This window comes from Pagrus major, chromosome 14, assembly GCF_040436345.1.
Source record: "Pagrus major chromosome 14, Pma_NU_1.0".
NCBI classification, from domain to species: Eukaryota; Metazoa; Chordata; class Actinopteri; order Spariformes; family Sparidae; genus Pagrus; species Pagrus major.
The window spans coordinates 7,261,056-7,275,000 of NC_133228.1; the positions used below are offsets into that span (position 1 = coordinate 7,261,056).

At 41.2% G+C, this 13,945-nt stretch overlaps 2 protein-coding genes across 2 annotated transcripts; both read left to right on the plus strand.

Moving 5' to 3' along the window:
* On the plus strand, positions 1 to 7,170 carry LOC141008331 (NACHT, LRR and PYD domains-containing protein 6-like). Its single transcript, XM_073480642.1, is given in 10 exon segments — positions 1 to 304; positions 520 to 2,272; positions 2,432 to 2,605; positions 2,787 to 2,960; positions 3,082 to 3,255; positions 3,729 to 3,902; positions 4,108 to 4,278; positions 4,491 to 4,664; positions 5,104 to 5,150; positions 6,391 to 7,170. Coding segments are annotated over 10 exon segments (3,738 nt in total). The 3' UTR covers positions 6,984 to 7,170.
* A 1,938-nt stretch (positions 7,171 to 9,108) lies between these two features.
* LOC141008042 (angiopoietin-related protein 5-like) lies at positions 9,109 to 13,370 on the plus strand. The gene is made up of 7 exons (XM_073480228.1): positions 9,109 to 9,244; positions 9,362 to 9,436; positions 9,562 to 9,589; positions 9,708 to 9,799; positions 10,672 to 10,789; positions 11,271 to 11,456; positions 12,484 to 13,370. The coding sequence occupies exons 2-7, from the start codon at positions 9,368 to 9,370 to the stop codon at positions 12,780 to 12,782; spliced, it is 792 nt and encodes a 263-aa protein (XP_073336329.1). The 5' UTR covers positions 9,109 to 9,244; positions 9,362 to 9,367; the 3' UTR covers positions 12,783 to 13,370.
* The last annotated feature ends 575 nt before the right edge of the window (positions 13,371 to 13,945 follow it).

Here is a 13,945-nt window from a genome sequence, read left to right on the forward strand (position 1 = left end):
ATGGCTTCTGTTCCAGAGCTAATCTTGAACATATTGTTGGAGCTGGTTGAAAAAGATCTGGAGACTTTCCAGTTTTTCCTTTACAGTAAGGCTCTCGACGGATTCCCTCATATTCCAAAGTCTAGGGTCTATGGGGTTAACAGGCCGGGCACGGTAGAGCTTTTGGTGCTAACCTATGGCTATGACGGTGCTGTTACTGTCACAGTGGATATACTTACGAGGATGAAATTCAAACTATTGGCTGAAACCCTGAAGAAGAATTACGATGAAGGTAAAGCATGTTTGAAACGTACAAAAGTTGACTGTTTGTAGCTTGGCTTGTCACTTAACTGCTGTCTCTTCTCTTTGTTTCCTTATCAGTTTCATGCAATCAAGTTGGCACAGGTAAGCTGATATGAAGACACACAGGCATGTTTACAAGTTCAAATCCATATATCCATGTACAGTCACAAGATTAAGGTTGAACCGTATTTAAAACGGAAGTGGAATTATGGTTTTGTCAATGTATTCTTTGAACAGAAATTGACCGCCACGCAGTCCAAGAAAAACTGAAATCTACCCTGAAGGAAAAGTGCCAAAACATTTATGAAGGGAATGCAGATGAAGGAGATACTGTCTACCTGAACAAAATCTACACTGAGCTGCATGTGATCGAAGGAGCCTGGGGAGGCTTCAGTGAGGAGCATGAAGTCAGACAGCAGAGGTCCAACCATGTACAGACAGATGAAACTTCCATTAAAGCTAGCGACATTTTCAAACCCAAGCCCAACCAAGACAAGCGAATCCGAACTGTGCTTACACAGGGTATACCTGGAGTGGGTAAAACTGTCTGTGCACAGAAGTTTACCCTGAGCTGGGCAGAAGGAAATGAAAATCAGGACATCACCTTCCTCTTCCCGCTTCCTTTCCGTGAATTGAATCCAATCATAGGCGAGAAGGACTACAGTCTGATGCAGCTGCTCCATCAGTTCTTCCCTGACATAAAACCCCTTGAGATTTTGGGAACAGGATGCAAAGCTCTCTTCATCTTTGATGGCCTGGATGAGACTCTCCTGCCCTTGAACTTCAAGCACAACAAGGTCTTGAGGGATGAGAAGGAGCTGGCCCCGCTCGATGTCCTGATCACAAACCTAATCACAGGAGATCTGCTCGGCAACAGTCTCATCTGGATCACGTCCAGACCCGCAGCAGCAAGCCGGATCCCTCGAAAGCACATCCACCAGTGGACGGAGGTGAGGGGTTTTGCTAATGAACAGAGGGAGGAATACTTTAAGAAGCGTTTAAGTGATGATAACCTCGCCATCAGAGTCATCAACCATGTGAAGTCATCAAGAAGCCTCTACATCATGTGTCAGATACCAGTTTTCTGCTGGATCACAGTCACTGTAATGAAGAAAATGTTGCGCAACAATGTGACAGGAGCCATCCCCAGCACCCTGACCGAGATGTACGCATACCTCCTCCTCTGCCAGACAGACCGGATGGTAGAAGCGCACTACCCTATGGAAAGCAACAATGTTGTTTTGAAGCTAGCAGAGCTGGCGTTCCGTCAACTGGAGAAAGGCAAACTGATCTTCTACGAGGCTGACTTGAAAGAATGCGGCATGGATGTCAAAGAAGCAACCATCTACTCAGGGGTTTGCACAGAGGTCTTCATGATGGAGGGCAGAAGGAGGAGAGAAGTTTTTAGCTTCGTACATTTAACCATCCAAGAGTTTCTGGCAGCTGTGTACGCCCATCACTCCTACACGCAAAGAAAGGACAATGTTCTTCTTGGATACTTGAAAAGGGTATCTACAAGATGGCTCCCCAAATCTGTGTTCAGTTTTCACAAGACTGCCATCGAAAAAGCCTTGGAGAGTCCGGATGGCCACTGGGACCTCTTCCTCCGCTTTCTCCTGGGACTATCGCTGAAGTCCAACCAGGAGCTCCTGGGTAGAATACTGCATTTGGAAGCAGAGGGAGAGGAAGATGTGGCGAGAACCATCGAGTTTATCAAGGAGAAGATCAAAGAGGAACCAGAGGCCAAACTCAACCTGTTTCACTGCCTGAGTGAGCTCAAAGAGGAGTCTTTGGTGCAGGAGGTCCAGAGCTTTGTGAGTTCTGGGAGGCTTGCAGCCAAAAAGTTGTCTCCGGTCCAGTGGTCCGCTCTCACTTTTGAACTGATGACATCAGAGGCAACAGAGCAGGAGTTTGACTTGAAAAAGTACATAAGATCAGAGGAAGGTTTAGTGAAGCTGCTGACCGTCATTACTTCCTCCACACGTGCTCTGTGAGTTTACCCACATGACAGTAGTGTTCCTCTTCCATGTTGTTTTTAGTTTCTCTCTAAGCCACAAACACATTTAAGACCTTGGCCTGAGCACTCTCTCATCCCAAAATGACAGAAAACTAACAAACAGAAATCTTTGTATATTTATTATCTTTCTAGGCTGAATCGCTGCAACCTTACTGAGAACTGCTGTGAAGCTCTGGCCTCTGCACTGAGCTTGACCTCCTCTCACCTGACAGAGCTGGACCTGAGTGACAACAACCTGAGGGATTCAGGGGTGAAGCTGCTTTCTGTTGGATTTGGGAGCCAACATTGTAAACTAAAGAGTTTAAGGTTTGTAACAAATGTCAGCAGTCTTTTAGAAACCAAATAATTGCACAATGCAACCCTGCAAACAGCAGCAACTACTTCTTGTGGTCGGAAGAACTTGTGGTTTAGGTTTACTGCTGTTTGCTGTCTGTCTTGCTTGCTACTTGTTTGAGAACATTAACAACACTTTCTATTCTGTTTTTAGATTGCACAAGTGTAAATTGGAAGGTGATTGTTGTGAAGCACTGGCCGTTGCTCTCAGCACAGAATCAACCCAACTCAAAGAACTGGACCTAAGTGCTAATGACTTCCAGGAAGCAGGATTGAAGGCTCTGTGCGTGGGAATGTGCAGCCACAACTGCAAACTAGAAACAGTGAGGTTAGACCCTCTTCTTGCGGACAAACCTAAATCACTTGCTTGGACTTGAATTTAATTCCAATGTTTTCATGAAGAAAACAACAAAAAAGAATCTGTTGTTTTGGTGAATATTCCTTTGCAGATTGAACCAGTGCAAGCTGAGAGAGAATTGCTGTGCAGATTTGGCAACAGTTTTGAGTTCCGGCACATCTCACCTGAAAACTCTTGACCTGAGCGACAACAGCCTGAAGGATTCTGGTGTATCCCTGCTTACTGGTGGACTGAGGAGTCCACAATGTAGACTGGAAAGACTAAGGTCAGTGCATCCTGAAATAATGATCTTGATTGTGGTTGTCCCAGTCACTATATTGTAGTATAGCGGGCTGTCAGGTTACTGCATTGATTGTAAAAACAGTGGACAGAACCAACGTGACGTCACCCATGTGTCATGTATATCAACTTTGAAAGACGATGTCAATGTTGTGTTTAGAACGTGTTGTGCTGCCCTCATGTGGACAGTTCACCAAAAATGAAAATTCAGTTGTTATTTACTCACAATCTTTTCTGGAGCTTCACAGTAAAACAACTTTGCCACCTAAACAACTGATGTAGCTTGGGAATTGTTTTAAAATGCAATAAATAAATAAATAATATATGGTATGGTAGTACAAGCTCCACTGTGCATCGAGCATGTAAATTAATGCAATTTTTAACACAGTTTTTACAACTTATGTGGAGTCTTTTAGTGTGACATGACAAAGTGTTTATCATCGCTATGTCACATGCCAGGCTCAGCTGGTGTGGCCTTACAGAGAAGTGCTTCGATCCCATTGGCTCAGCTCTCAGCTCTGACTCTGCCAAGCTCAAAGAGCTGGACCTGAGTGGAAACAACCTGCAGGGTCCAGACATCCAGCTGCTGTGTGCTGGACTAAGAAGTCCAGACTGTAAACTGGAGACGCTAAGGTCAGATCACGCAAGCTCAGTGGACACAACAAAAATAAATATATATATTAATTTTTTTTTACAATTTACAATTTTTTTTACAAAAATAGATATCAGATCAGTTCAACTCCTGCTATGTTCAGGTCATTCTAAACTTTGTTTTGTCTTTTAATATACTGTAGCACATACAGTTACTGACTGGAATGAAACATATCCTCACCTGCAGGTTAAATGAGTGCAATCTCCAGAAATGCTGTGCTGATCTGGCCTCAGTCCTCAGCTCTGACACGTCTCACCTGAAGGAGCTTGATCTGAGCGGGAACGACCTGCAGGACTCAGGAGTGAAGCCACTCTCTGCTGGACTGGCAAGTACAGACTGTAAACTGGAGACTTTAAGGTAAGAAGAAGTAAGATAATCTTTAATTGCAATCAAAAATAAAAAATAATTTCTGCACAATATAAACATAGAAACACCAAGAAATAAGGTAGTAAAGTAAGAAGGGTTGGAGTGTTTTATTTTTTGAAGATCTTTATTAAATTTATCTGCATGACTTGAAAAGGCAAACATTGTATTTGTGGATGAAATGAGAAGACCCTTCCTCCACACAGGCTGTCATTCTGCGGAGTCACACAAGAAGGCTGCACTCACTTGGCTTCAGCGCTGAGCTCCAACCCCTCTCACCTGAGGCAGCTGGACCTGAGCTACAACTACCTGCAGGAGCCAGGAGTGAAGCTGCTCTCTGTTCGTCAGAATGACCCGCTCTGTAAACTGGAAAAACTAAGGTAAAATTTGTATCAGGTATTAACAATATAACTGAACACAAATGCCAAAGAAAAGAGAGCCAAAAGCTTTCTTGAAAATAAAGAAAGTGAAAACCCTAAATTATATTTAGGCCTTGTGAAGATGGGTATTTCAGAGACTATGCAACATGTCTTGTGATTTAAAGTTTCATTTAATGGTTTAGTTCCCTTTATGGTGGTGTTTATTGCCACACAGTTATCTCGCAGTTTGTTTTAGAGCAGAAACACAGGAAACAGAAATCACCATACAGAGGAAGTAAGATGCAACATTATCTAAAGCATATAGAATCATATTTTACACAAATGTAAAATACACATTACATTTTTATTGTGATTTCAAGAATCAGATATTAAGTATTATAAAACATAATAATGTGTGCTTTAATGATTCATATTTGTATATATACCCTCATGTCTGCAGTGTGGACCATAATGCAGAGTGCTACTTGAAATCAACACTGAAAAACTGTAAGTGACTGTATTTTCTATTTGTTATTCTCATCCACTTTTAATTAACTAAACAGCAACAATCTGAAATGTGGGCAGAAGCTTTCTAGTTTTTGGCAGCAGCAGGCTAAGGATCAGGCTCTGCACTCTCGATGTCCCAAGTGTATGCCAAATTGTATTTTAGTAATTATTCCATTTTAAATGTGCCATTTGTAAGAATTACCCAGATGTGGAATCCATACTAAAACAAATAGGGGGGCGGCATTTTACTAAAGTAACTGCTAACTGCTGCTTAATGTAGCTGCAGTTGTAGCTAGTTAGCTCAGTAAGCCGTGCAGCTAGCGGTCCGGACTGGGAGCTCAGAGTACTGGGGAAGTGTTAATGTTTACACCGCTGGCATAGGAGCTTTGAACCAATAACAGGCCAGGGCTATCTGGTTAGCATGCTATCTTCAGTAGATATCTCTGCAACACACGACATAGATGTCAAAAAGTCAAAACTGTTCTTTCTTCACGTTTTGGTGATAATTTTGATTAATTTTTTTTTTGATTGTTTTCAACTTAAATCTTAGCACCTTATAAATAAAACATGTTTGAATCAAATAAATAATTCTGATTACTACAAATAATTTATCTGTATTTGTATTAAAAATTCTTCTGTTGGAGTATTCAGTTTTGATTCTGTGCATATGTTAATGTCATATGCATGATAGCATCTTTCACCCCTCTCACTTTTTGCATTGGCCTGTTGTAGTGTCATTTGTCCAACAGATGGCAGGATTGAGATTTATTTAAAACTGACATTTGCTCTAATCTAGTTTCCTTCCTTCTATCCTTCCTTCCTTTCTTACTTTTTTTTTGGTGGGGGGGCAACTGCCCACGGCCACTGTGTGACAATTTTTTATATTTTAAACCCTCAAACAGGTTCAAACACGCATATCTCAAACACAAAGACACAGTTACATTTGTGTGTTACACTGTAAGTGATGCAAAAACATTGAGATTTTTTCATTACATGTATTAGTAAAGCTAAAAACCAGACCATATAGTTTGAGCATCCTTTATTACTTCCATTTATATCTTGCTTACATGTTGCATTTCACTAAGAAGAACAGACTGGGACAATTTGGGTCAACAGGGGCCCACCACTTATTTTTGCCCTGGGGCATATTGGGTTACTCTGGCCTTGGACCTCGTCATTGTTCTGAAATAAAAATGATTTAAAAAGAACACTGAAACAGCCATGTCTGTGTTTTGTACAGATGCATGCGTGCTGACGCTGGACACAAACACAGCTGCCAAGTCTCTCTATCTGCACGACAGTGGGAAGCAGGTGACGTGGGTCAGGGAGCGACAGCAGCACCCAGATCACCCCGACAGGTTTGAGAGTGTCTCCCAGGTGCTGTGTCACCAGGGCCTCACCCAACGCCACTACTGGGAGGTGGAGTGGCGAGGACGCTGGGTGGATGTCGGCATTGCTGTGAGGGGGATCCGTCGGAGGGCAGGCTCTCACCTCTGTGGGTTTGGCTACACAGACCAGTCCTGGAGTCTGTACTGCTCTGAGGATCACTACAGTGCTCAGCACGACCACCAGAATGTGGAAATACCAGCACCACCGTCTCGCTCCCACAGGGTCGGAGTATACCTGGACTGGCCAGGAGGCACCCTGTCCTTCTACAGCATCTCCTCTGGGACCCTCAGCCACCTTCACACATTCTATAGCACCTTCACTGAGCCCCTCTACCCTGGGTTTGGGATGGAGGAGGATGACTGCTCAGTAACTATTTGCAGAGTGGAAGGTTTGCTGGAACTCATTCCTCGGTCTGCTAGTGCGGAAAGAATTGAGGAATTTTGAGTGCAGGTTGATTTAATGATGTTTTGGGGCTCTCAGAGAGTGGCAGCAATGCTGAAGAGTAATATCTGATGAATAGGGAAAAAAAGAGAATTCCTAATTAACACTCAGGCTGTCAAAATTATGGGTTTTAAACTTATTTTGTGGCTCTCAAAATCAGTTCTGGAAGACAAAAAACATGGACTCAAAAACATGGACACTGTAATTAAAATGTAAATGTGAATTTTGTAGCATATATCATAGTAAAGGCTTCAGTTAAACAGCTGACTGTAAACTTCTATTTAAAATGTGTCAACCTGCACACATTATAACACACTGACACACACTTTTCATATCAAATTCTGCCAGTGAGCAGGGGCAAACATCTTGGAACAGTCTACAGGCATGCTAACATGCATTAGCAAGCAACAACCCTTACTGAGTGTGTGTGAGTCTGTGTGGTTAAATTCAGGACAACTCTCAGTGAATTCAGTAGCCTACTCACCAGACACTCAGGTTCTCTCTCTTCTTTTTGTCCCCTCTCCTGTCTGTAACGTTTTGTTCATGAAGTAAAGTACAGTTCCCCTCCAGCTCCGGTCGGCAGTCAAAATTACAGTACTTAAATACCTGAAAACAGAGGTCAGCCACGAATATCTGTACCAAATTCTGTAGCGAACCATCCAACAGTTCACAAAAACGTCACCAACAAAACATTGTTTTAGTCAAGAGCACCTCGACTGAGACCAAGTAATGATCAAGACCGAGACAAGACCAAGTGTACTGCAAGTCCCGCACTGCGTGACAGACTTACAATAAAAAGTGGAACCTGCAAACCATAGGCACGCCTAAAATTGATCTGAAATATCCACATTCACATGCAAACACCCACAGAAGACAAATGAAAATTCATCTTGGTTCTTTTTTTGCCAAATATATTAGAGTCTGTCCAATATATCGGTTGGTCAGTATTATCAGCTGATATTGGCGTATCACAGATATACTGGTATCGATACATATGTTTCGCAATATTGGTCAGGTTTTCTGGGTGACTTGTCTTCTCATAGAAACCATCATAGAGTACAGTCGAGACAAGACCGAGTAAAAATGTGGCCGAGACTGGGACCTTCAAAAAGTGGTCGCTCCAGAGGACAACGTCAGTATGACTCATCCTTTGGGAATCATGAATGTCTGTACAAATACTCAAAGAGCTGCCTGTTGTGGAATTTTGGCTCGCTTGACCATTCAGGAGAGATGAAGACTCAGAGACACCGATGACTTACGTTGAGATAGTTTATAAAACAAGATCTTGGAGGAGCAAAATAACAGCACGTCTGTCTGCACAGAGTGATGCCATGATAATCCTACCAAGTCTTCCCAAATGCTCAAATTATATCTACAGCTTCAGGACATGGTTATCTGTTTAACAACATAGCAAGGGGGGTGAATGCAGAGTTTTCCCATCTCTAGCCAGAGGAGTAGGAGGTAAATAGGTCACAGACACTAAGTCTGTTAACTGCTAACAGATAGATCGAAGGCCTCCCTTACGAGTTTTACGCAAACAGTCAGCTTTGCCTCGGCATGGTTCGTCAGACATTTGTTTTGTAGACATATCTACAGTAGCTTTGAATAACTATGTTGCAGAGACCATGAGATATAAACTTACAGGGCAGTCTTCACTATCCTTATCCAGAAGTAAACGTCTATACAGGATACGTATGACCTCCTATCGTATGGAGACAGAATGTCCTGGGAGAATCATATTTTTCTCCCACTCTGCCGGTCGTTTTGTTCTGGTTTCAAGGTAGAAATGTTCTCTTCCATGCTGTTTCACATGGAAACAAGCCCAATAACATGACTTGAGTCGAGGTATTGACACTTTGTCAGGCTTTAACAAAGCAGCAAGTATTTTTTGTTTGAGTCAGCCTTGGAATGTTGTTTTCTTTTTAGAGGTGTAGCCCAAGGGGAAACATCTGACTGTAAACGTGACTGGGTACTTTTTATAGCACAGCAGTGTTGAAATGACACAGTTGTGAAAGTTGTTAACTGTAAAGTTACATCAGAGGAGTACAGGAAGTCAGGTGACTGGGTCTGTGGTTCAGACAGCATTTATCATCAACATGAGGGCATGACGGAGGCGTGGCTTCTGTAGGGGAATTTAAGCTCGGACACAAGGTTCATCCAACACGCAGCTAAGGGGTTGGAGAGACAGATTATTGGCTATTACTGGTAGTATTTTACCCTTTAGTCTTGTGAACGAAGTCTAAATTGCCTGGTTTCTCTCATTTGTAAGTGTGTCACCATTTAAGAGTTTCCATTTAACATTCATTGAGGTAACACTTTCTTACCTGTTGGGTATAGATTGATGTTATCTATTGAAGCTAACATGTCACTTTTAAAATCAGGTCAAAATGAAGAGTCTGCTTGTGTTTTGTGGGCTCACCCTGGCATTTCTTTTGAGCTGTACAGAACAGGCTGAGGTAAGAACAAAAACTATGTAAATCTAATGTTTCGCAGGATCAATGTCAATGTCAAAATGTCTGTATTTTGAGTTCATGTACAGTAGATCAAGTCTTACTTTAAACTCTTTCTGTGGCATTTCTAGGAACGACAGACAGCACTTCAATCTCAAGGTGCAGTGCTTGTTATTCCTGCTTACAGTATTCTTACAATTGCATGTAACGGTACAGACAGTACAAGGAAACATACGTTGTTCATCCTCTTGGTTTTCTCCTGTCATGCTTACCTCAGGGACAGACTGCACACAGATTAAGGCTGTCTCACCACGAGCGTCCAGTGGGGTTTATGTCATCCAGCCTCCTGGAGTCAAGGCGCCATTTAAGGTATTATAAAAGACCTGAGACCTGACATGTAATATAACCATTTCTGCCTGTAATTTAACGTTCGCTAGGCCTGTCATAGAATCTGCTTCTTTTGGATGGTATAGTAGTAGTAGAGGCAAAGCAATGTAATATAATGTAAAATCTCCTTGGTCAAAGTAGATCATCACAAGATATGATATTATACAATTAAAGCTGAAGTAGACAATTCTCGGGAAAGAAAATTGATCATTGAGTCTCATTCCCTTGTTGTCAAATACTGACGCAGGATGCTTACTATGAATACTTGAGCTTAAGATGTAGTCGTCTTCTGTTGTATTCTGTTTTTATTTAAAGGAACAGTGTGTGGGAATTAGTAGCATCTAGCAGTGAGGTTGCAGACTGCAACAAACGAAACACCCTCGAGAAAGGCCCTCTCTAGAGCCAGTGTTTGGTTTGTGCATTGTGGGCGACTGTAGAATCATGGGGGTGTATAATGGCAGATTCCATGGAGCAGGACCTGCTCCCTCTGTACTGTAGATATAAAAGGCTCCTTCTAAGGAATTAAAAACACAATGACTCTTAGTTTCAGGTGACTATACACAAATGAAAACAAAATACATTACATTTCTGCCAATAGATCCTCCTATATCGCCCTAAATTCTACACACAGGACCTTTAAATCATGTACATAACTAAAACCAACAAACAGTGTTATGACAGATTTTGAAAATAAAAAAAACTTTGAGCATGCATGTCACTTGTTTACTTAACACACTATGTCATATTTTCCAAAGCCCTGCAGACATGTCTCAGTGTTTAGGTAATGTCTAAATAGCCTGGCAGCTAGTCATATATTTAATGGTCTGTATTTATTTTACTACTTACGTGCTCAGGTGTACTGTGAGATGCAAACAGATGGAGGCTGGACAGTGTTTCAGAGACGCAGGGGAGGGGCGCTTTCCTTCAACAGGAAATGGGCGGCATATGTTAACGGTTTCGGACACCAGAGACGTAAGTATTTCTTAACATCCCGCGTGTGTCATGATTTATTATTATGAAAGAGAATTTCCTAATAATAAGAGAATTGTGTTTGTTGAGTTTAAATTCCTGATAGTTGTGGCAGTTAATATAAATATCCCAGGAGGATATCTGACCACGACAAGATAGCACACAGGACATACAGAGTTGGGGTTTCTAAAACTAAATACTGTGAGGGGAAGCATTGTGTGAGGATCAGTCACTTCTACAATTCACAGGCTTGAACTTTCAGCTGTGCCTGGAATCTTGCCTGGCTTTCCTGCAGGCGACCTACAAATCCTGTTATTGTGAGGGGCCGAACACTTTGTCTTTAAAGTCATGGAAACCTGACAAATGTTTCATGGCTTTGAAAAGGGTTTTGAACAAAGGCATCCTCCAGGTAGTTGCATAAACTGAAGAAGGAATTGTTGAGAAAAATGTCATTCCTTTCCTTGTGCTCTGCTTATTCCCTCAGAGGAGCACTGGCTCGGTCTGAAGAAGGTTTACTCTCTGACCAAGAACGTAGCCAAGAAGTGGATCCTGAGGGTCGACCTGTGGGACCATGAAGGAGGCACCGCTTACGCCCAGTACCAAAACTTTAGATTGGGCAATGGAAAATCAGCTTTCAAACTGCATGTTGGGAGATACAGCGGAACTGCTGGTACTTTTTAACTTTTCTCCACTGTCCCTCTTTTCCCTTTGCTTTTTATAGACATGTTATCCCATGTTTTTCACTTTGATTTATGCTGGTTGGAATATTCCATAACATTTTATATTAAGGTCCTTTCAATAAGCTTTAGTTATTAGGTGAAAAGGCCCTCATAAGTCTTAATAAGATGCTTGTTAACATAAATAAGTCTGTAGACGTGTCAATAATAGCATCATCAACACCTTTTTTTCTTAGATCACAAGACATTTAAAAGTAATTATAAGAAACTTGCTAACAAGATCATTACTGAAGAATCATGAGTTCCACAATATTGTTTATTATAACATTACAAACACATTTACTGAATTTAATTTACTTATCTATTATGTCATTCTTAAATCATTTTTTATTCAGATTAATACTTAATTATGCATGTATTAGCATTTGGCTATGCACTTATTAAAAGGTGCAATATGCCACCTGTTGAATTTATACTCCAAACAAACAGGGGGCACCATATCACTAGAGTAACTGCTAACTGCAGCTAACTATACCTGCTGTTAGCTAGTTAGCTCAGTTAGCCATGCAGCTAGTGACCGAGACTAGGAGTTCAGAGAACCAGGGGAGTGTTGGTGTTTATATCACTAGCACAGGAGCTTTGGATCGGAACAGGGCTAGCTGGTTAGCATGCTAACTTCAGTAGATATCTGCAACACAGTACACAGACATCATAAGTTCAGAACTGCTAAATGCTGTGAACTTGGTCTGCAATGGTGTTTGGGTGGGCTATTCATGTAAAGTGGCATCCATATGAATGCCAGGACACAAGGTTTCCCTGCAGCACATTGCATTTAACAAGATAATCAATGGTATTCACATCACCGGTCAGTGGTTTTAATGTTGTGACTGATCTTTAAGAGTGAAAGGTATTTAATGTGCCATCAGCTTGTGGCCATATTCAGCAAAAGTTACATTCTAAAAGAACCCTCTAAATTCTGAATCCAGCCTTCCTTAAATGGTTTCCAACTTTTGTCTGAAGGTGATGCCATCCGTGGTGCTTATCGAGGCATTGACCAGAATGGCTTCGGCTTCAGCACAGTGGACCGCGACAATGACGGCTGCTCCCCGTGCATCTTCGGTGACATTTCTCAAAAGGAATGTACCTTTACAGACAGCGGCGGTTGGTGGTACAGCAGCTGTGGCTCTGCCAGTCTGAACGGCGACTGGCATGCTGCTGGTAACCACATCGGTTGGGGGTCAGGCCTCCACTGGCGGACCTGGAAATCTCGTGCTCCTTACTCCTTAAAGGGCACCAGAATGATGATCAAGTCTGTGTGAGCAGGCCAAAAGCACATTACCTAAAAGCTTTCTTTTCTAGTAGCACAGTGAGACTAGTATTATATCTTATCACATAATCTTAAAATACTTTTTTGTCTTTAAGGGCTTTTGTAGGGCTTTGAGGAGCCATTTCTTTTACTGTTCAAATTTCTTCATGTCAGAAAAATCATTCTTGATGTAAAATGGAAATTTAGCTAAAAATAATGTGGACATTAGGTTCATGAGGTTTTTTATGAGGTCATCGGTAAGTTATTCCTTTAGAAAAAGAGAGAGATAAGAGACACCAAAAGTATTCACAGTAAGAATGCTGATAATTTGATTTACAGGCATCCCTAAATTCTTGCATTCTTTAAATTCCTTGTTTGAAGCTTGAACAAACATATACAGTAGATAGCATTGGAGGCAGTTAATGATGGATGCTTAATCATGGCTTTTTAAAACTTGTACTTTTACTGTTATTTCTGTTGTGCTAATTCATTAATGAAAAAGAAACATGTAGTGCAGTTTGTAAAGGTTAACAATTCACCGAGTGCACTTCTTTCATTATTCAACACTTGGGTAGAAAGTACGTATTAATTAAATGGTTAGCAGAAACCTTGTTTTGTCTTATGATCTTTTTTATTTCTGTTGAAAAATGTCCCATGTGATTCACATTGACTTCTTCAAACATATATTACAGAATAACTGTTATGAAAATACTTTTTTTTTTAATGATTATTCCAATTTGCCACAAAAATAGACGATTGCAACAACTAACAAAATACATTTTCTTACCTTCCACCAACACACAATCAAGCATGATTAACATTTCATAAAATATTAATAATTCTGTCAACAACAGCACCAGTAGTCTAAATAATGTGCTATTTAATGGTGTTGCGCCAAAATTGATCCAATAAGCTTCACACTAAAGCTGCGACTAACAACTATTTATTTATTCATAATGTTCATCCGTGAATTATTTTCTTGATTAATCCATCGGGTGTTATGTCAGGAAATGTTGTTTACCCTCATAGAGGGGTGAAGAAACCAGAAAATATTCACTATTACTAATTGATTAATCGCTGCAGCTCTACTTCATGCCAAAGTTGACATCATCAAGTATATCATTGTCACATCATGTCAACAGTCTTTGTTTCGGTTCTTTGGAGCCAAAAAACACA